At 38.8% G+C, this 23,899-nt stretch overlaps 1 protein-coding gene across 1 annotated transcript; it reads right to left on the reverse strand.

Moving 5' to 3' along the window:
• Positions 1-20: 20 nt before the first annotated feature.
• On the reverse strand, positions 21-21,958 carry PAIP1 (poly(A) binding protein interacting protein 1). Its single transcript, XM_054986645.1, has 11 exons — positions 21,618-21,958; positions 17,954-18,102; positions 17,179-17,367; positions 13,922-14,034; positions 13,128-13,239; positions 9,062-9,187; positions 7,697-7,803; positions 6,307-6,424; positions 6,129-6,183; positions 4,521-4,614; positions 21-956 (listed from the first exon to the last, which is right to left on the reverse strand). Exons 1-11 carry the CDS (start codon positions 21,826-21,828, stop codon positions 851-853), a joined length of 1,380 nt encoding a protein of 459 aa, XP_054842620.1. The 5' UTR covers positions 21,829-21,958; the 3' UTR covers positions 21-850.
• Positions 21,959-23,899: the final 1,941 nt, after the last annotated feature.

The following is a 23,899-nucleotide window of genomic DNA, read 5'->3' on the forward strand; positions in this document are numbered from 1 at the left end:
TACAAAAAAGGACAAAAGTATACTCAACAAAACAAAGTAGTTTATTTTCAAAAATCTGATGTTAATAAGCTAAACAAATGAACAGCAGAAGATGTAAATGATGCTAACTGCATTGACACAATTTTTACTAAGTTATAACAGTGCAATGTTAAACAGCACTATTTACATGCATATTTACAACTTGTGTTGTCTTTATATAGGTTCTTTTTACTTCTTGGTAAGTTCTAACATATATTGTGCTAAAATGCCATGAACTGAGCAAATCTGTTCAAGTTGCTCAGCAAATATCTTACTCATTTGAAAACAGTCTTTGCTTGCACATTTTCAAAATTTTCCTCAAAGGGATAATAGGGTGAACTACTCACAATGTTTGTGACTGGGACACATTAAAAAAGATCGGCTAGCAGTTCTAGGAGCCTAAAAGTATGAGATGAAAGCTATGTTCTATACAAAAGAGAGGCAGTACAAATACATACCAAAAGCAAGTCAAAATGTACTTTATGATTCAAGGGATTTTACTCTAAAAAAAAAAACGAAGTGTAGCTTTTTAATAAGACAACCCTCATAGGTATATTAATGTGACATGTTTCAAATAAAATTTGTTCCAGCCAAAACGTTTATTTAACTGTACATAAAATAAACTATGGTATATACATATTGTTTAAGTTACATAGTTTAAGTTTACACTTTTTTGGCAGATTCTGTTTAACAAAATGAACATTGCATAAGTTGAGTACTCAGAAACTTAATTTCCTTTGCTTAGTATGGACATGACAAGACTTTTCCACCCTCTCTACCTGCTATCCATACCTACACTCCTTACTTAAAACACTAATTTATGTGCATAATCTCACTGTTTTCTTTTGCGTTCTGATTCTAAGCAAAATTTCTCATAGGCTTCTTCGATTTCTGGGTCCATTTCATCGTCATCATCATCATCATCATCATCAAAATACCTATGAAAGAAATCCAGTCATTATATGCATTTACACTTTTAGGTAGATATAAGGACATCAAACTTTGACAAAACATCATAGTCCAATACATATATGTAGCCATGAAAATGACTGGAAAGGGTAGTGCAGATTTGGAACAGCAGCATTCTGTGCAACTAAGTAACATCTGTCCAGATAAAATAAAAAGGATACCACCTAATGTCCCACATAAATGCTCAAAAGCATCCGGCGCACAGATTTTTTAGTTCAGTACGTTATAGGAGTAGAGTGCTTTTTAAAGACTTCTTTTATAACCTTGCCTTTCTCCTCAATGGGGACTGAAAGCAGCTTATATCAGTCTGCTCTCCTCTATTTTATTCTAACAACCACCCTGCAAGCTATGTCATGCTGACAAGTGTATGACTGGCCCAAGGTCACCCAGCAAGCTTCCATGACAGATTAGGGATTTGTACCTGGGTCTTCGGATTCTAGACTGGCTATCTAATCACTACATGGTGGTGGCTAAAACACCTGGAATCCAAATCGCCATAAAGTTCATTATCCTTTAGCTTAACCCACCTTACAGAGTTGTGAGGCTAAAATGGGGGAGAGAATTCTCTTGAGCACCTTGGAAGAGTGGGATAAAAATGTTGAGTGAATGCTAGGATGCAATTTTGGTTTTCAAAAGCAAGACCCTATTTTAACAGATGGTCAATACCATCACTAAGGTGAAGATTTACTGGAAGCTTGCTGTCCCACCAAACTAAGACACTGAGGTAAAATAGACTGATCTTGCAGTGATGGATCGGCTATCAGTATCAAAATCTAAGGCAGCTCCTTGGTATAAACTAATCAAATTTGACCATTCAAGATCTCCCTACCTAGCCAGTATTTCTCATCACAACCTCAGAGTGTCTTTCACTGCTCTGCGCTTCCAGAGGATGCAGGCAGCTCTTTTGGCAGGGCGTTATTCTCACACCCCTATGGAACATCGCACCTGCATTTGTGGATTACCTACAGTGGAGAAGCTTTCCCACTACCTACTTTATTGTCCATTATATAGTGTACCCAGAGCTAAATTTTTGGCTAGAATCCTATCAGTGACAAACACATACTCTGAAATCGAGAAGACTGTGTTTTTGTTATCTGACACTGATAATCATGTGTCCTATAGAGTCTCTCAGTTTGCACTCGCAGCCAAAAAGATAAGCTCTAAGGTGGTACTGAATGAGGTTGTTTCGTGACCCCTGGGATAGTTTGGCATACTGTATTGTTTTAATTAATTTTAGTAACCTATATAAACTGTGATAAGGGACTTAACTGTTTATTGGTCAACGTTTGGTGAATTGTGTCGGCCTATGGCTATAGACAATAAACTCTTTTGATTCTGATCTGCAAAATGTGAAGAGCTTTTTTCCTTTTAATTACCAAGGAAAGTTAACCTTTTGAGGAAAACATGCAAATTTAGGTGTCTTAAATTCTTTTCTTAATTACATACTATAATGGAGGGAATGTGCAGTTACTGCTACCTGCACCCCAAATCCATCCCATAGCCCTGAAGGATCAGAACCTGTGACAACATTGGATATTCATGCCTCTGGAGATGCCTAGTTGATCCTTCTATTATAAAGAAGGATCCTCCCAAATATTATTTGGTAAGGAAACATGGTAAGATCGACTCAGCATTGACATGGGCAACCACAACCCTCAAGGGATAGTATGATAAATTAAGGCATGAAACTGAATTTATTTCAAGAAATAAGAATTTACATGGTCCTATGACTCCAGCTGGGATCTAAAGACTTCAGCTGATGCTAACTCTTGACAGAGGCAAGGTTGGAGGCACAGAGAACACCAGTTGGTCAGTTATCGCGCCCAGGGTGCCAAATGTTTGCTTCAGAAGGCTGCTCTTTACTTTTAAAACTTCAGATTTTTAATGTATTTTGCTTGATTTTATTGAGCAGTATTGTACCACTCCCCAATGCCCCCCCCAACTGTTCATGGGGCTGAAGCCCCCCCCCCCAGGAACAGGATTGTTGGGGCATTATTGAGCTGCTACAAGGCTGCTACAAAGACTGGAAAATCATGCTCTAGAAGTTGAAGGCTTGCATCAGTTTAGGCAGGGCCGGATCTTGGGTTCCCGGCGCCCGGGACAACCCAAGTCCGGCTGCCCCCACGCACCCCTGGCACTGCGTGATGATGTCACTTTGTGACATCATCACACAGGGTGGCGTGCCGCCAGCAGAGGGGCATCCTAGCCCTCCGTGACACTCGCTTGCCCAGCAGGACAGGGAGCATGTGGCAAGCTGGCCGCCCCCTCAGCCAGGCAGGTGAATGGCACGGAGAGCTGGGAGGCCACCTGCGCCATTCGCCTGCCCCGCAGGACAGGGAGTGCGCAGCAAGCCGGCCGCCCTCTCAGCAGGCCAGATGAGTAACGCGGGAGGCCTCCCAGCTCTCCATGCCATTCACCTGCCCGGCTGAGGGGGCAGCCGGCTTGCCGCGTGCTCCCTGTCCTGCTAGGCAGGTGAATGGCGCAGGTGGCCACTCAGCTACCTGTGCTGCTGCCAGCATACTCCCGGTGGCTGGCAGCTGCACCTGGTGCCCCCTCTTTGGTGGTGCTGGGGGCAGACTACCCCCCTGCCCCCCCTCGATCCAGCCCTGAGTTTAGGACAAGATGAAGCTTCCCCACTTTCTAACCCCACAAAAGATCAGTTCTAGTGCTGCAGGACTGGTTGGCCACTGTGTAAGACAGTATTCTTGACTAGAAGAACCATGGATCTGATCCAGCAATGCTCTGAGGGACTGAGTGAACTGCAGCAATGCAGAGTAATGCAAGAAAACTCCTTGTGCCTCCCTGCAAAACAGATGATAGGATACCGATCTTTACGGCATATATGGAGATTTTTATCTGTTAGATACCTTTAGATTACTATGCATAGAGGAAAGATGGAGTATAAGTGTCTTAAATGATAAACAAGAGAGAAGAGAACTTCTCAAAATAAGAATACAGGGTGTTTTGCCAAGATAGGATTCATACTTGCACTGTTTCAAGAGTCTTCTGGATTGTAAAGCTATTTTGAGGCATTTCAGGTCAGTATTTGGAGAAGCAAATGGCTGTCTGCCATGTCTCCCAAGTACATATAGTTCCAGGTTGAATAAGGGAAAGCCAGAAGCATCATAGTCAGAACCTATTCCACCAGGGATTTTGCCAGACAGAAGAAAATTTATCCTGGATCTGCTAAGAGATTCTAATTCATACTGCAGAATTGCAAGTATGCCTAGACAGGAAACAGGAGTCCACACTCACATACACTCAAACAGGTTGCTTGAGTATAGGATGAAAGTGGTTTTGGGGCCTCAAAGGAGAATGCATCTGGTTGAGCTAAGTTGACTAAATTTCCAGCAAAAATTGGCCATTTTCATCATAGGAACTTCTAACTCCTATAATGAAGGAGGGTACCCACATTAGTCTGTTTCAGGAAGCACAAAAAGCTCTCTTTAAGATGTCAGAAGACTGCTTTTTGTTTTTATTAAATCAACATGATGATGTGTGCAAAGAGAAGGTTTCCTAAACCGATAACTTACGGATCTCCAGCTCCTGACAAATCAGCTCCATTTTCCTCATACTCTTGAAAAAGATCTTGTCTGTCAAGGAGCTCTTGATATTTCTCTTGATAATCTACAGTAAAGTTAACCAGTTATTCTTTTAAAATTAAACTGCAAGTTTAGTACAGTTGCCACCGCCGTACCAAAAAATGCCCTGTAATTAGCTATGTTCAAATAGATAACTGAATGCATTTCAGTAACCTGAGAACAATGTGCAAATGTCAAAATACTCTGGCACTATTCAGAATGTCTCTTTAGGAATCTCTCTCTCTTCTGGCAGTGTGCACCTTCTAAGAAGAGCTACATGCAACAATAGGGTTTTCTTCTCCCTTGCTTTACATTCAGTAGAATTCTCATCCCTCACCCATTTACTAACAGGTTACAAAAGCACTGTGCCCTCTTTTCTTCTTTCCCAGATGCAGCCCACTCCTAGCTCAATATCCACTATCCCTCACTCCCCCATTAGGAAAAACATAAATGTCTATTATGTGGAAAACATCTGCTTCAAAATGTTAAGTGAAATTAGCAAATTGTTTAAATAAATAGGTGCAACAGTACAAAAATTACACCCAAAGGAAAAGGATTCAATAATGAAGGAGGAAAGTGGGACAATGGCTGGGTAGAGAGGCTTACGCTTCAATGTAATATAAACTTCTAAGTAAAGCCCAAACTGGCATGCTAACAGGGAACAATCTCATAAGTCACAGCCTGCAGTGTGGATTTTACTTTTTCCTTCCGTAACAACCAACAGTAGATTGCATTGGCAGCTTCCTAACAGGCCACAAATGTTTGTCTTATTTGGATATGCAGCAATAATTAAAGTTTTGACTGACCAAAGTTACTGATGCACAATATGTAAACTGTTGAAAACTAATTTATCTCTTTGAAGTCCTGAGAGTCTTTAGCCAATATGGTAAACAGGTGCTAATCTGAAACAATCCTCTAGATTAATGCCTGGAAAATAGAGTGGTGTTCAAGAACACAAGACTTGGTCATCCCAGACCTTCACAAATGTAGCTAGTAGCCATATAGCTATAAGAACTTGGCCTGGTTTGAGATGATTTTAGTTAATCTTGCTACTCTGTAAGAAGGAAGGACGTGCCTGGTATAGACAATGTTTGTGCGTTCCTTCCTTCTGTACTGCATTAATTTCCGAACCTCTCCCCTGCTCCAGTTTACATTAGTCATGATGTAGCATTAATTTTGCACCAAAGTTCATACTAACAGCGGCCTTGCAGTGAAAGCTAATAATGTCCAACTCTTGCTATTTAAACCGGCGGAGAATCCATTTTTGTTGTTTGTCTTTTTCAATTTCTCATCTATGGCACGCATATTATTTAAGCTTTTATTATAAACTTTAAACACCCACATATCTTGTAAGGACTTGATTTCCATAAATGTACTTTCAAGTTCTCTTAACTAAATCTCTATCTTTTGCTAAAGATACACTAGCAAATGAAAAAAAAAATTCAACTTGCAACAAAAGCTACATTACAAATTTGCCTTTGTTAACATTGAACTTGGTTAACTACTCATACTTACAGCAATATTCTGCCCCTACCCAGAAAAATGAAACTGTTGATGTACCTGGATCTGCTGCAGTGAAAGGCACACCTTCAGATGTGTAAAATGTTGGTTCATTCTAAAATTAAAATACATCTATTAGTGATAAATGTAATTAGTACTTTTACCAGTCTATCATGCTCAGCACATTTATCGATATTCAAATAAATCTATCTGAAAGAAAACTGAAAGCATAAATTACCATGAAGTAGTTAGGGTCATTTTCTGGAGTCGCTTCCTTGTATGTTGAAGTTATATGTACCCTTCCCCAGTTACTTGACCGCAGTTCAACAAGTTTCAGAAGCATATGCTTTACATCTCTGTAAGAATACACAGAATAAAGTCATTATATCCCCAACACTAGGGGGAAAATTTCTTATATTGCTTGCAATCAGTAAAAACCTCCTTATAATCTCTGGTGATTTATTCAAAGCTGCTTAGGATTTTAATTTGAAACTATTTTACATGTCTCAGAGAATAAATCAATTTGGAACGACTACTAAGTCAAATGCAACTCTGCAATCCTATGCAGAGTTCCTCCAGTCTAAACTCACTGAAATCAATGGGCTTAGACTGAAATAATTCAGATATTGCACTGTAAAAATCTTTTCACTATTCATATATAACAACTGATACACCTGTATATTGGTCATCACTAGCATCTGCTGAAAGAAGATGGACAATACATAGCTCTGAACTGAGATTTTGGGGCAACTTAGGAACAGCTATTTAGTTTTACATCCTGTCCTTTTTCAAACTTGTATTTAGAAACACTGATAAACCTTCACTGAAAATCAGAGGGAAAAAAGCCCTAGCCTTACCACCATCATCTGCCTCCCGCAAGCCCAATTCCCAGCCTTGAATTCTGTCAGAAGACTATAGGGACCAAAGATAGTTTGCTACCAGCAGCCTACATACATCAAGTGGTAAGCCATCACATCACATTTTATTGGTTTAGCATTTTCACTGCTCTTGTATATTCTTGTATACAACTTCAAGTACCTTACAGCTATGAGGCTAGATATTATTTAAATATATTAATTGGACTGTCCTGAATAACTGTAAAGAAATGCAATGGATAGGGAGAACAGGGATCTATCTACACATGAAGCTGCCTTAGACTGAATCAGAGCACTGGCATATTAAGTTAGTATTGTCTACTCAGACTGGAAGCAGCTCTCCAAGGTCCCAGACAAAGATCTTTCCTTCACTTCACCTACCACTTGATCTCTTTAACTGGAATTGCCAGGAATTGAACCTGGGGGCTTCTGCATGCCAAGCAGATGTTCTCCTGCTGAGCCACAGCCCCTCCTTGTACTTCCTATAAGACTCTCAGCAGGCAGTTGCATTAAGGTTTGCAGTATATTTAAGGTGCTATATTTCTGTTTTATTAAGAAACTTACAGGCCAGGAAGATTCAAAATATTTTCCGTGTTTGAGAGCTACATTACAAGATATTTTAGCCTAAGTGGTGCTATCAACCCAAAATGATGGCAATCTTTAAAGACTTGCTCTGTTTGATTATGTAACTTTAGGCAAGGAACTATCATCATGCCTGAATACATGAAAACCAAGAAATAGTTTTCTTACTACCTGCTGCAATTTGCATCCAAGACGACATTTTCAATTTTCTGTATCATGTCATCCATATAAGTCTTTCCTTTTTCTTTCCATGAGTCTTCCAGCACCGACCCTGTCAACTATGGAATGTATACTATTAGTAAGGACATTTCCAAAATATGACTTTAGAGTCAATAAAATTTCTGTGATATATGGCTGTAGGATAAAGCAATTTTACAGGTACTTTCTGATTATCCTTTGCTTTGAGGGGCCTGGGCTGTAAATTTTTAGTAGGTTGTGCTGGAACTTTTAGTAGCGGCTCTGTCATTCTTGCTCATGGAAACTGGAAGCTGTTCAGTTATCCATCTAGTATTTATGCCACCTATTGACCAGCAAAGCTTTTCATTACATATACTTTACAAAAAGTATACATACACCTTACTGTAGTCATACAAGATTGTTCACCATTGCTAATGAACACTATTGAAATATATTTGTTTTTATGTTTAATCGTATTTTGAAGAGTCCCAATTACATTTATTATTTGATTTAAAGCTACAGATAACAGGAATAAACTTTTAACCAGATTCAGCTTGACCTTTCACCTGCTTGGAAAACAAGTATGTAATACTTCTCTAAAGAAGTGATAAAACTAAGCTCCTCATTAGAGAAGACACTGTGATTAAATAACTGGACACATGAAGCTGCCTTATATTAAGTCAGACCACTGGGCTGTTAAAGTCCAGACTTCCTATTCGGATTGGCTTTGGGTCTCTGGGAAAAACTTTTTATGTCACCTGTTACCTGGTACTTTTAAATAGAGAGGCTGGGAATTGAACCTGGGACCTTCTAAATGCAAAGGCAGATTTTCTGATACTGAAAGATGACCCACTCTCCATAGCTGAAGATCACTTTTTACACATGCAAATAATTTGTGATACAGAAATCAACCCCTACCACAAAAGAATTATTTATAATTATTTTAATGAGTAGTAGGCATACTCAACCCCACCCCCCTGGCCACACTAGAATGAGTGATACTCTTCAATACACCAAACTGGTTCAATATAGTAACAAACCACAGGAATAGTTTGCAATTTTTCTTCCCCTAAGAAGCTGAGGATAACACACATGGGATCATCCTTTTTTATCCACACCATTCCATTCCTAAACAGTTTAGTGCGAATTATGACACACTACAGACCCAGAGTTTAAGAAATGAACAAACATCTGAAAAGAGCCCTCTCCCTGCTGTTGAAGCTCACCACTTTAGCTACTGTGAATATAAATTAAAAAATTAAATATGTTTATAAAAACAATCTGAAAGATCAATAGAATTCTAAAATAAGTATTAAAAAGGAGCGAGAGGTGACAAAATAAACAATGAAAACATCATACTTTCAGTAGTTTTACTGCACAGATCAAATTGTTGTCCACAGGATTAGAAAAAAGTGTGTTTAACAATTCATGAAGTCCAGTCTGAAGAATTTCTGCTCGTGTTACTTGACCTTTAGTCCCTTTAATCTGTAAATATATATTTAAAGCCAAATATTTACAAGCAATTAAACGAGTTCTTACATTTTCAGTAGATTATTCTTATAATTTAGAACCACTGGATTGGGTCACCTTTACTTCAGATTTTTTTTAAAAAATACAAGTTATTAAAACCCATGTATCTGGAGATTCCCAACACAAATCATACCTCCTTTGATGCCACAGCAGAGAAAATAAACACTGAAGGGTGCTACTACCATATTTATTGAGTGTATCTTCTTGATTATTTCACCTATCCATGAGTGCGGGTTTATAATCTAGGGAGATACTGCACTCAAAAAAGTTCACAGCACAGTCAGAGCCCAAGACAGTTCTGAGTTCTCCCCAGAATGCAATTCTCAAACACAGCTTGTTATGTGTAGAATGTCCCACTGCAATTTCATAGTAATCAACCTTTGTGCTGGCTGTTTTTGGAATAGCGATTAGCCTCAAATCAAAATAAACTGGTTCTTGTTCATGTTGTATTGTATAAAGAATTTGGTCTTCTTTCGCAGCAGCATCATGTTGTCTTCTATCTGCAGCAAGTCTTCATTTATCCTCCATCCTCTTTTTTTAGTATTTTTTCCAAATCTCCACATAATTGGGTTACATGAACAAGGATGTGTCAACTTATAAGGTATGGGACACTTATAAAGTGGTAATTAGAGGAATACTGATAGACTTAAATGGAAGAGACAGAAGGAGAAAAGAGGAAAAAAGAAAAGAAATAATGGAAAAAATCAAAGCCAAAGAGGTGCAACTTAAGAAAAGGCCAGGGAAGAAGTGGATATATCAGGATATAAAAATATTGCAGGAGCATGCAGGCAATGAGCAACAAAGAATTGGGAGTGGAATCTGAAAAAAATGAACCAAAAGACATTTGAAGGGGCCAACAAACCTGGCAAATACCTAGCTTGGCAATTGAAAAAGAAAAAAGAGAAGAAAACTATAATTAAAATCCGAGAGGAAGACAGAACATTATTGGACCAAACAGCCATCAGTAAAGCCTTCTATAAATTTTATGCAAAACTGTACCAGAAAAAGGACGTGAACAGGGGTTCAATAGAGGAGTACTTGGAGAAAATGAAACTACCAAAGATGTCGGAGGAATGGAAAGAAAAACTAAATAGAGAAGTAACAGAGGAAGAAATAAAAGAGGCCATCCAATCAACGAAATTGGGGAAAGCACCGGGACCGGATGGATTAACAGCAAAGTTCTATAAAGTGATGGCTAACGAATTGGCACCTTTTCTGAAAGAGGTAATGAATGAAACTATGCAAGGCCAAAAAAATTCCTGATTCATGGAACGAAGCTAACATATCATTGATTCCGAAAGATGGACTGGACTTGACCAATGTTAAAAATTATAGGCCAATTTCGTTATTGAACAATGACTACAAAATATTTGCAAAAGTTTTGGCAGAAAGAATAAAAGGATGGCTGGTGGAATTTATTGCAGAGGAACAGGCAGGATTTCAATCCCAATTATTAGAGACTCAAAACAGTTTGATAAATGGCAAAGGAAAATTTCAGACTTTGTGTGGGCAGGCAAGAAACCACGCGTGAAAATGAAAGTACTGCAGGATGCGAAAGAAAGAGGTGGCTTCCAACTGCCCAATATAAGACTATATTATGAAGCAGTATGTCTGGTATGGTTAAAAGATTGGATGTTAAAAAATCGTAAATTGCTGGCCTTGGAGGGACATAAAAAATTATTTGGATGGCATGCATACATGTGGTATGATAAAGTAAAAGCAAACTCGATGTTTTTGCACCATTACATTTGGAGAAGCCTCTTCACAGTCTGGAAAAAATATAAGGTTTACATGGAAGATGGAATTCCTTCATGGGTGGTTCCGTATGAAGTAATAGATCTGAGAACTGCTGACAACGAGAAGCAGTGCCTAACATACAAGGAGATAACACAAGTACAACATTCAATGCTAAGAATAAAAACAGAAGAAGAGTTGTCTCCTTGTTATGGATGGTTCCACTATAGACAGTTTAGAGATCTTTACAACTCGGACTGCTTAAAAGGAGGTATAAGAATGGAAAACTCTGAACTAGAAGAAGTGATGTTACAGGAAGGCAAGAAAGAAATATCCAAAATTTATAAATTACTTCTGAAATGGAATACAGAGGATGAAATAGTTAAAACCCAGATGGTGAAGTGGGCAATAAACTTTCATAAAGAAATAACAATGGAGGCGTGGGATCACCTGTGGAAAAACACATTGAAGATTTCAACTTGTACGAATATTAAAGAGAATGTATATAAAATGATCTACAGATGGTATTTAACGCCAAAGAAAATTGCGCTAGGGAATACAAACATGTCAGACAAATGCTGGAAATGTAAAAAGCATGAAGGATCACTGTATCATATGTGGTGGACCTGTGAAGTAGCTAAGCAATATTGGGGAGATATAATTGAAGTAATTAATGAGATTTTACAAATTCAAATAAATAAGAACCCAGAATTGTTGCTACTGAACTTGGGGATGGAAGCTGTACCAATGCAGTATAGAACATTGTTATTTTACATGACTACAGCGGCAAGACTTTTGTACGCGCAGAAGTGGAAAATACAAGAAATACCAACTATAGAAGACTGGATTTACAAATTGCTGTACATGGCAGAAATGGACAAAATGACAAGGAAGCTTAAAGATCTTGACCTAGGACAATATACTGCTGATTGGGGGAAATTAAAACAATATTTAGAGAAAAAATGGGATGTGAAAGGAGAACTGTGGCAGTTTGAGAATTTCTAAAGGGTGGTGGTGTAAATGGAGGAGAGAAGTGACTTTACCATTAAGGGGGAAATTTAACTATGACAATCTAAGCTAATATTAAGAAAATTTGAAGTAAAACGGATACATTAGAAAATTTATATCATATATTACATATATTATGATGTATGGTGTTAGTATATGCACTGTATACTATATTGGGATGCTATATTACAACGCATGCTAGGTTATATTGCATGGAATAGTATATAACAAATACTATATTGATAGTATATTGGATAGAGAACATGCATAAAAGAATCAGAACATGCTTAGAGTAAGAGATATTATAATTTAAGTGTTATAGATAAATACATGTTATGTTATATTTTAATGCATGCTATGCTATGTTGTATGGTACAGTATACAGCAAATACTATATTGATAGTATAGTTGACAGAGCATTTGTATAAAAGAATTAGAATATGCTTAGAGTAAGAGATATTATGATCTATGTGTTGAAGAAAAATATAAGTGAAATAGTATTAAGCAATAAAAGGGGGTAAGGGTTTGAAAGCTGTTGGAATAGGGAGGGGGGAGGAAAAGGGTGGGGAACAGGATTAATTAGATATGAAGGGAATGTATGTATTAAATTTAAAAATTTAAACTCACCAATAATTTTTTTTTCAAAATAAACTGGTTCTCTCGACAGAAAAACAAGGGTTTTTTTGGGGAGGGAGGATACAAACAACCCTGTGATTCGAATATTTATAGGCATATTTATACCAAACCAGGCTAAATTTGATATAAGGCCAGTCCATTCTGCAATGTTGCATACTGCCTCTAGGTGCTACTACATACACCTCTTAAGTGATACACATGGCCCTTAGGATGGCGCCGTCACTTTGACATGAGATCACAAAACTTTCAATACCCAAGTTTTTTCAGCACTCCACAAGCACTCCCCCATTCCCTCGAATTTTCCCAGGCCTCCTTTATTGAAATAAAATTATACAATAAATAAAAACAACATATTACATACAGTTTATATAAATGTTAGTAGTTTTTCATTCACTTACAGTGCACAATGCCTTCTGCTCAACAAGATTCTGGCTACAACCCTGCATTTATTAATTTTTTTTTAAAAACTCACTAGCCCTTTATTGGGAATAATATGAGGAACATGCCACTTTTTTACCTCTAAGTTTAGATAGAGTTCAGCTAAAAATAGCACAAATGCATGAAATCTTTTCCGTACAGCTTCATCTCCTTTGGCTGCTTCATCTCTATTTTCATACTCTTTTCGACACCTAAAAAAACCACACATACACACGCACTTGAATCAACATTTCATTTTGCAATGCTGATTAATTCTAGCTCTACACAAGGGAGTTTAAATGTGGTATTAAGGGGGTTAAAGAAGAAGTATGTATTAAAATGGGATGATGTGTGAAGGAAACAATTAAGTATCAACCAATCATCACGGTTGCTCAAATGGACCAATGTATATGCAAGCTCTGCCCTATTATCGTGCCAGTGCGTAAGCATCACAATCAGTATGATATAGGTGCTACAGTATTGGGTTTTGACCAGAGACAACTGGATTCAACTCTCTGCTCAGCTGTGAGATTTACTAAGTAATTTGGGGTTATCGATATTTCCTACATTAATTATCTCTAAGTAACTGTGAAGGTAAAATCCGTACTCCCCTAAGTTTCTAGGATTTTAATAAATAAATGACAATGAGAAGCATTTTGCTAGTCCTAACGAAAAGCTAGCAATGGTTTCCCCATGTAAGTAGTACACTTACACCACCTTTTATATGGAGGGGCAACAGTGACTCTCAGCAATATATCTAGTATATAAGAAAGTACTATAAGCAAAAAAAGTTAGCAGTAATTACATTTTTTAGCAGACAATAAACACTGAATAAGAACAGAACCAATTCCAAGCAGGATAGTTTTTCATAATTAAAAATGCTTAGATACTGACCTGTGAAGCAATAATTGTCTAAAGTTGCCACTTTGTGGATTACTGGTGAGATGATGAGAAAGATAATTGCACAGTCTTGCCCCCAGATAGGAAAAATTTGGGACAGATGTAGCCTTCCAAACAAACAAGAAACATTCAGAAATAGAAAACAGAAAGTTTGTGTAGTGAATTTTTGTACTTGTTTGAAAGGTTCTCTCAAGTAATCCATTTCAATAATTTCACAAACCATGGCCTTCAAGTTGCCAGATCTGAGTGAGAAAGTCCATGATAGGACATTTTGGAGGATGTCAATTCATAAGGATGTCATAAGTTGGAAGTAATTTGACAGCACATAACACACACACAATTTCACTAGCACAATCTGCCAAATCACCCAAGGTAACAAGTACTTTGTATTGTCGAAGGCTAACAAGTACTTTACTCAAGGACCTTATATCATACTTCTAGCAGAGTTTCAAAGAAATAAGATTTCCATGCATCCATGTATAACCACTGCACCCTGCATTACTGTACCTAACCCAGGAACACTGAAATAATGAAGCCTTCAGAAGTTCACAAAAAAGGCCTGTAATTTTTTCAGAAGAAATTCACAATTTCCTTATATTAGCATGCAATTCAATTACATAATGAACTCTTTTTTGTATTAAGTTCTTTTAGAAAGTTTTTCATGTTTAGAGAAGTTGACACTTATTTTTATTTTATTTTAGTAAATTTATAGTCCGCTCTCCCCGAAAGCGGGCTCAGTGCGGAGAACAACACAATAGGATACATAAAAAGATAAAAACAATGGTAGCAATTACATTGTATTAAAATCATTAATGCAGCACACCCAACACCCATCTTCATTCTCCAATATCAGGGCCTGCGGGTAGGGTAGCCAACTATCTGATGAATAACAGAAATTGGGAGTCGGATGATCCGCCCGCCTCAGCACCCATATACCTGACGGAACATCTCCGCCTTACAAGCCCAGTGGAATGCTGATGGGTTCCACTGGGTTTGGGTCTCCATAGACAGAGAGTTCCACCATGTGGGTGCCAGGGCTGAAAAAGCCCTGGTCCTGGTCGAGGGAAGGCGAATCTCCTTGGGGCCAGGGATCACCAGTAGCTGTTTATCTGCTGACCGGAGCATTTTCCAGGGAATATAGGGTGAGAGATGGTGCTGTAGGTATGCTGGTCCCAACCCAAGCTTATTATTTTTCACCACTTCACTCTCAAAGACAGAAAGTTAGAAACTATACTACCTAACTGGCATGTGGAAAACAAAACTCCTGAGTTGAAGATATATAGGGAATCATTACCTTGATTCTCTGGAATGGTAAAACAAATCTAAGAAGCTCGGAATAATCAAACTCCCTCTCCAAAAAAACCTCTGTTGTTTTTTCTAAGTTCTAATGCTTTCTAGCCATGCATCATGAGCACATTTTTCTTTGTATTGATTTCCTGGAAATGACATCTCTCCCTTCCAATCGGACCCCCTTGCAAGGGAGAAGCATGAGCACTCCCAGCCAATCCCAAGCTGCAGAGAACTGCCCTTCCCCTTTCCCCTCCTTTGAGAGAGAGAGAGAGATTGAGAGAGAGAGAGAGAGAGAGAGAGAGAGAGAGATTTCTTTCCCTCTGAAAGCAGACAGCCTGGCCTTGTTGAGGGACCTGTACAATTCAAATTCTTGGGGGGGGGGGGGAGAGCCTAATTTTCTGTAAAATTGACTCCCTTTGTTCAATTCACATAAACATTTTGGAGGTCTTTAGATTAGAGAGAGGACTGCATTTTGTGCAAATTTGATCCTATTATCTTTATAAACAGCTTCCCCATACCCTTAAATAGATTTTCCATTAAAAATAATGGTCCTGAAAAAATAATGGAATTGACTCCCAAACTGGTAATACCCTATCCAGAAATAAGCAATTATGGTAAACTTTTCCCCTTGAATTTCAGATCAGAAATTATAATGACATTTTTCAGTGCACACTCCACTACCTGACAAAGCAAAGGAACAAGCAAAGGAACAAGTTATATATATGTATGGGTAAATTTCACAAATCAGTTTAAAATTTTCCTATGGAAAAGTTTTCAAAATCAAGTGATTTACATACATGATTCATCTAAACTTTGTCTTTCAACCAGAGGCACAAACAGCTGTCTAGCCCAAAACAAAAACTCTAATGCAGATTTTAACAGGAATCTGAAAAGCTATATTAGTTATTTTACTTTCATTTAACAAGCAGCAATTAAAACCTGCACTGAACAAAAGGAAACTAAAAACAATTAACATAACTCACAAAAGGTTGTTACTGTAGGAACTTGGGTTGTTCTGCTGTCTCCAATTATCCTAATTGAAAAGCTCAACTCAAGGTCTCCATCCTCATTTTTAAGATGCCTCAAATTTGCTACTCAATAGAAAGGGATGTCTTTTTACATCCACAGTCCTCTACAGAAAATATAGTCGTTGCATCTATATAACACCAACACATGGAAAGGTGAGAACTAACGAACACAGAATTAACAAAAAGATACTGAGTTATATCAAATATTCCCTTCTGCTAAGTGAGGAGTTACAGTTGTAAAGGGAGACACTGGATTCAACACTGTGTACATATGAAATTTCAAATAATGTTTTACTTTGGACCACTTCCTGCCGTCTTTACTCCTCATTTGGTTTCTGTGACCAAGTTTTTCCTTCAATAAAAATTTAGCAAACCTAAAAAAAAATTGGCAAACTTAGCAGATATCACAGAACGAAAGTTTTCATCTTATTCATACCAAGCTTAGTTTTTCATACCAAGCTTGAAAAAGTACATTAAAACTAGTAGTGAGAACATCATCACTTGGCAGCCCAGTATCGAAAGACATACTCCTGGTCTATTACCATTTTCAAGCTGTGTAGCAAAGCTTTATTCTTAGAATCTCCAAATTCTCAGAAAATTTCAATACAAGCCTTTATCTGTGCTTAGCTTTATGCTTCTTTTTCAAATTTTCTGCTACCATGCCATATTGTATCTTTTTCACTGTTGTTCATTATTGTACTCTGCTCAGCGAAAATTCTAGCTGTTGATTATATTGTATTTTCACTTGTACCGTGTAATCCACCTTGGATCTCAGTGAGGAGGTTGGACTATAAATCATCATCATCCTCATTTAAAATAAAATACTTTCATAAATTCCTTTTTGTTTTATTTGGTACTGTTATTACAAAAATATGCAAATATGGTCTGATATAAGGTGCAACTTGTCTGTTACATCACAGATGACCAACCTACCTGTTGGTAAATGAGTTCAACAAGTTCTTGTAATGCTTCATCTGTAGTGACACAGCCATTTAGAGTTTCTGAAAAGGGTGCTATTTCATTTTCAAAACAGGCTGGCTGTTCTGCAAGATGATTTAGAAAATCCTGCACATATTCTGTTAGGGTTGTATATCCATCACAACTATCCTCTGAAGAAGATTCCTAAATGTAATTACAGACAATGTCTTTTACTCATTAAAATTTTCAACTAAAACTTCTTTATTTCTGACTAACACTACAATGTTAAAAAGAGTAGGTTTTACAGATGCACAATATAGGAATATTTGCAAAAATGGCATAATGTTTTATATTAGAGCCTAATCAATAGCTCCATTCTATTGTGTTGTTGACCTCCTCTTCCCACAATTAGGAACTCCAAAGTACCTGAGGTTGGATTAGAAACCTCAGTTGAGGTTTTCAAGATATCCCCAAAGCATGTTATTGAGAGCATGCGATATCTCAGCATACTGAAACTGCTTATTACAGGATGCTCAGCTGAATAAGGACAAGAACAACAAATAAAAATGTTTAGATGTGTGGCAGTGCTGGAGTAACTAAAGGAAAGAAAATTCTATTTTTAAACACATCAGTATTTTAGGACCTTCACAGATGTTCAGTCTCTGTAACGCCTAGGAAAACTTTTGAGACGTAGCTTTCAAGATAAAAGCCGTTACTTCCACAAAAGATCGAGAATCCTCCAAGAAGATATACATACTTGCTTGGAAAAAGGAACAGAAATAATACTTACAGTCAGATTAGGGGAATATCCTGAAGGGTAAAATTCAGGAGCGTTCACTGACAGCTTTGACATTACTACTGGAGCCACAACCACCTGAGGTTTAGCAATTGTGGATACAGAACAATTTTTTTCTGGTAATGATGTATTTCTTGCGTGTTCTGAAATGTTAGGAAAAACACATGTAAAAATAATGAATATTTTAACACAATATGCTTAAGATACATAGCAATTAAAATCAGTTTACCTTTCCTTTATGTTTTAAGCACATCTTGACAATTTTACCCTGGCATTTTGAAATTGCCAGCTAGATACATAGTTTTATTTATTTAAAAATTTACATCTTAATTTTCATATAAGATGTCCAATGCAGTATACGCATATTTGCTTTATATCTACCAAAGAGAAATACAATGTGTACTATACAACATCCAAATATGTAGACATACTGTTTTGATGTTACAGTAACATGTAGAGTCTCTCTACATGAGATGCCTGGGCTTGTGCTTGTCAAGTGTCAGGAGACGCAATGTTAGCTGGCAACTGTAGTTTTAAAAGACAGAGCCAGCAGAGATCACTCTAGAGGGGATGGATTCTCTCACAAGTCCTCTGCTGCCTCTGGCATGCCAGATTGTCTCCCCTTCCAGAGCTTTTACTCTGCCATCCTCACGGCTTAAAACTTTGAATTAACCAAGCCTTGGCAGGACAAAGGCTCTGGAAGAGGAGATACCAAAGACAGCGAAGGTCTGTGAAACAGTCCATCCCATCCAGAGCGATCTCCGCCAGCTCTGCCTTTTCAAACTATGCTACCAGGCAAACACTGTATCTCCTGACACTTGATGAACTCGCACTCAGGTGTCTTGTGCAGAGAGATTCGTAGTTTCATATAAAACATCCACAGTATGCATGTAGGCTTCTTGTTTCCTGGGTGATAGTGTTTTAGCATCATTCAATAAGGCATTCTCTGTCATCATTCAGTATCACCAACGTACCCGATACTTTTCAGACTTACATAAGCTGTGGTGCTTATAATCTAAAATTTTATCTGATCCTGGGATGAGGCAGGCTAAACATTCATTAAAATAGATAGTCAGTCTGCAATCTATAATCTATTGTATTGTTTACTGAATGTGCTTGCTACTGATCCCATTGAATTATACTGCACAATTTGCCTTGAGTCTCAGTGACAAAGGTGGACAATGAATAATATAAATAAATGACTGTTCACTAAACAATTTCTCTTAAATGACAAACACAAAATATAGACATTTGTAACTTTACTCTATTTTCAAGTATAGGTTGTGCCAGCCAGCCTTTTCACATAGGACAAAACGTGGTTTTTGCAACTCTTAAATTCAAATTAACAGTAAAATCAACACAATTTAAAAATTGTTCTTTCATAAGGACATTAAAAAACCATGATGGTAATTTTACAGCTATATCGTAAAACATACTTACTTGGAAAGGTCCCCCTACATTCAATTAAACTTTGATAGCTCTTCTATGCACACTTATTACACTGATATTGTTGGCTGCCTTGAGTCCTACCACAAAGGCAATAAACATTTTAACTGAATAAACTAATAGAAGAAACCACCACTGAATCCAGTGGGACTTATTTTGAGTAATTATGCTTTGGATTGGGGAGTTATTTTTCTGTTTGTATCCTTAAGATTTCTAATCATATTCCCTTGGAAATAGCTCTTATTAATTCAGTGGAATTTACTTCCACTTAAGTAAGCACACGATTACATCCTCAGTAACACATATGACAACAAATGAAAACAGATAAACAAAAAGCAGAATCCACAGTGATGTCTTTATATCCCTGACAGGGTTCAGGACGTTGTACATAGTTCCCCTCCTTCCATTTTACTGTAACATAGCCCTGTTCTCAAGTTGCAGCGGACACACGAATATCTGTGTACAGCATACACTTGATTTAAAAGTTTGTTGAATAATTCTCACATTACATTCAACACATGCACAGCTGAACATGTGGTTGAAATGCCATATTTATCTAGGAACTAGTCCCTCATTTCATTTGTAATGTGAACATGCATTAGCTCCTTCTTACAAACAGGTGCACACATGTACATGTACATGTACATGTACATGTACATGTAGGTTTTTTATAATATTAATTTTTATTTATATCCTGTTTTTCCCCCTAACCAGGGACCCAAAGTGACTTTTCACATTATCCCCCCTCTTCACTTAATCTGCACAACAACAATGTTGTGAGGGTAGGTTTGGCTGAGAGATTGTGATAAGCCCACAGTAGGCTTCCATACCTAGGGGAAGGATTTGAACCCACCTGTCTCAGGTCCTAGTCCAACATTCTAACCACTTAACCACGCCTACATGTGTTCACTACAGCATATGAACAGGGCTGTTGTGAGGCAGGGTTAAGTTCTAAGCTACTGGAAAAGTCACCCAGGGAGCTTTATAGCAAGAGTGGGAATAACAAACTACGGTACTTCCAGTCTTAGTCAGACATTACAGTAGTTCAGGTTTATGAATACAGAAGGTCATTTCTGTGTGTGATATCAAAGTTTAACCCAATATAGATCAATAACATAGTCTGCATGCACATGGTGTCAGGTACTACTCTACTGATGCAGTACAGTAATTGTCTCTTGCATGAAAAATACAATTTGCGAGGCCAATGACTGGTGGATAGTGCACTATCATTTGCACTATAGCAATGTATGGATTAATCAGTATTTCCATCCATAAATCTGTGTTTCTTTCATATCATTAAAATATTGCTGAAAGGAGAAACAGGGATAAAGGAAGTCCTATTAACAACACCAGAACTACATAGTTTTTGCCTCTGGTTAAATGACGCCTTGAAAATTCCTCCCCCTTCTCCAATGCAAGTCATTTCAACAGGAAAGACGCTCAGCAAGGTCGCAATGAACCGATGATTTCAATGGGCTTAGACTGGAGTAATTCTGCTTAGGATTTCACTGGAAATAGTAAAAATATGTCTCTATTTAGCATACCTGATGTGGTTACTTATTTGAATCCCTAGGAACTATAAACCTGAACTAAGGTTGCCAATCTCCAGGTGGGGCCTGGAATGATAAGCACTCTCCAGACAACAGAGATCAGTTCCCCTGGAGAAAACGGCCGTTTTGGTGGGAGGACTCTACGGCATTATGCCATGCTGAAGTCCTCCGCAGCCCCCAGGCTCCACCCCCCAAATTTGCAGGAATCTCCCAATCCAGAGTTGGCAACCGTGCCTATCGCCCACCACGCAAGTCACTCGGGCCTTTTAAATAAACCAAGAACAACGAAAAGCAAAGGGTTCTAGTTAGTACAAAGGCTCGCGTTAGTCATTTGTTACAATAGCGCGTGGAACCAGGAGTCGCTTTGAAAACAGAGATGCGTCTAAGGAACAACAACGCACGGAAGGGGGTGGTGGCGACAACGCCCACCCTGGAAGATGTGGCCCCCTTAAGAAAATGGGCGAAAAGGGGGAGAGGAAAGGGGAATATCCTCTTTTTTACCCCGGCTTCGAGTTCCCTTTGCTGGCCACAGAACCGGGCTCAGGACGCCCAGCGGGTCAGCCAGCCTGGTCACCTCCTGGATGGGAAGCAGCAGCCGGGACTGGGCCGCTGCGTTTCGAATGGAGGGAGGGGAGAGGAAGGCGCTGAGGCGAGCGATATACCTGAGGCGCCATTGCTGCCCGGCGGCGCCGTTTTGGGCGGCCGAAGGGGCTCTTGCGGGCGTGGGAAGCCTTGCCTGAGGAGCAGCTCCGGGGCGCCGAAGCCCCCGCCGCCTCTCACCCCCAAGCCGGCCCCGCTCTCGGGAGCCAACGGGGCGCCTCCCCCTCGGCCTCGGCCCGCGCCGGGGGCCCGGTCGAAGCCGTTGTCGGACATGTCGGCCTCCTCAGCTCTTCCTCATGAGCCAGGCCGAGTTCCTCCAGGCCGCACCTCGGGGCCGCCGGTCCAGGCCGCGCCCTCCGCCCCTCGAACCGAACCTGCTTCACTTTCAGTTCTTCCGTGAGGAAGAGAGAAATGGGGGGGGGGAACCGAACACGGGACTCTTGTTGCATTTCTCTGCTTAGCATCACAGCGCCCCACCGCGTTTCGGAGGCCTCTCCCGCGTCGCCATAGTAACCAATGGTTCATAACTGCTCAGCTTGTGTAGTCTCATGAAGAACCACAACGGAGGAAGTCATTTTCGTGTGTTAATAAAGGCTAAACTTGTGCAGGCCGTGAAGAACCAGAACAGAGGACGGTGGGCCAAAAACAGCGACAACCTTGACAAGGACCTGAAGTTCTGCGAGAAATACTCGCTGCACGGCATTATTCACACGACTACTGTGTGGAGCTTACTGAGGGCGCTTTTCAGTAGGGCTCCTCGTGACCACATGCTCCTGTTACAGTGCAATTCCGTGCTAAAGCAAAAAAAAAAAAATCGCAAGTGTATACATAGGCTTCTATAAATGGTCCTCAAATATCTAAAAATACGTTCATAGGCTCTTGTTATCTGTGATACTTTCAAATGTTGATATATAAAGTCCTCTATTCAATGAATTACAGGGATTGGGCTTTTGTCTTTCCAACGCTGCAGTATTAAGCCTTTTTAGCCACTGTAATAGCACAGAGGGTCCATTTCCATTGAGACAGGCAAATATTTTTAAAGTGTGTAAGCACCACCACTGTGACCAGCTTGCTCTTTTGATGGATGTTTTACAATCATACTTGTAATCCACCTCGAGTTCCAGTAAGAAAGAAATAAAAATAACGATAGCAGCAGCTCTGCTTAGGATGGCATTACTGGTTTGTTAACAGGAAAAAAGAAAAAGGAAGAAGCAAAAAGGATACATTTGTGGCACCTTAAAACCAAACAGATTTATGCCACAAGTTTTTATGTACTAGATCCCACTTTATCAGATACTTGCACTTCATCATCATGATGTGATGAACTCAGTTATATTCTATGAAATATGTGCCATAGTAAATCTGTTTGGTTCTAACAGCGCCATTCTAATCAGAAAGATATTCTTGTAACCTACAGTAGCACAATGGTTAAGTGGTTCAGCTGTGAATCAGCACTCTACTGGTTTGAATCCCACTACTGCCATGAGCTCAGTAGGTGGCTTTGGGTAAGCCACTCCTCTCAGCCCCAGCTTCCCAGCTGTATTGTGGGGATAGTAATGTTCACTGCTCTGGGTGAGGCACTAATCTGTCTAGAAGAGCGGTATGTAAATACAGTTGTTGTTATTGTTGACTTCAGTGGGCTTAGAAGGGTGCTAATCTGTTTATGACTGCACACGTCACAAGACTCCTTAATTTCACTAGATGAGAGAAGTGTTAATTGACTCATCACTATGACTTTGGCAGTTTCCACACACATTGAACAATGCACTTTCAATGCACTTTAGTTATCCTTTAGAAGTGGATTTTTTGTTCCACACATGGAAAATCTGTTACAAATGTGCACTAAAGCGTATTGAAAGTGGATTATTTAATGTGTGTGGAAACGGCCTTTGAATTAAACCTGCATACATTCCATATAAAAAGATCTTTCGTAAAGCATATTTTCTATTTTCAGATAATGTGCATATGTTGCAGGAAGTATTACTTAGAAGAGGTATTAACACACTTTCTCTAACACGAAATTGAATGCCTCATTGAGACAGTGGTTGCCATCTGTATCTTTTGTTAAAACACTTGTAGAAAATTTAATTGCAAAAAAATAAGATGCTTTATATTCAATAAAAAGATAGTAATTCCGATCGTGTGTAGATTACATTTCCTTACCACTGAATAATCAAATCATCCAATCCTACGTAAAATCAGGTGTGTCGTTCCCAGGGTCCACCTCCTAATTTCCAGGAGTTTCCCATCCTGGAGTTGGCAACTCTATTTACCACCCAAGCATCAACCCTCGTTACATATCATTATACTTCAATTGCTGTATGTTGTATTCATTTATTAGCTT

This window comes from Eublepharis macularius, chromosome 8 (assembly GCF_028583425.1).
Source record: "Eublepharis macularius isolate TG4126 chromosome 8, MPM_Emac_v1.0, whole genome shotgun sequence".
NCBI classification, from domain to species: Eukaryota; Metazoa; Chordata; class Lepidosauria; order Squamata; family Eublepharidae; genus Eublepharis; species Eublepharis macularius.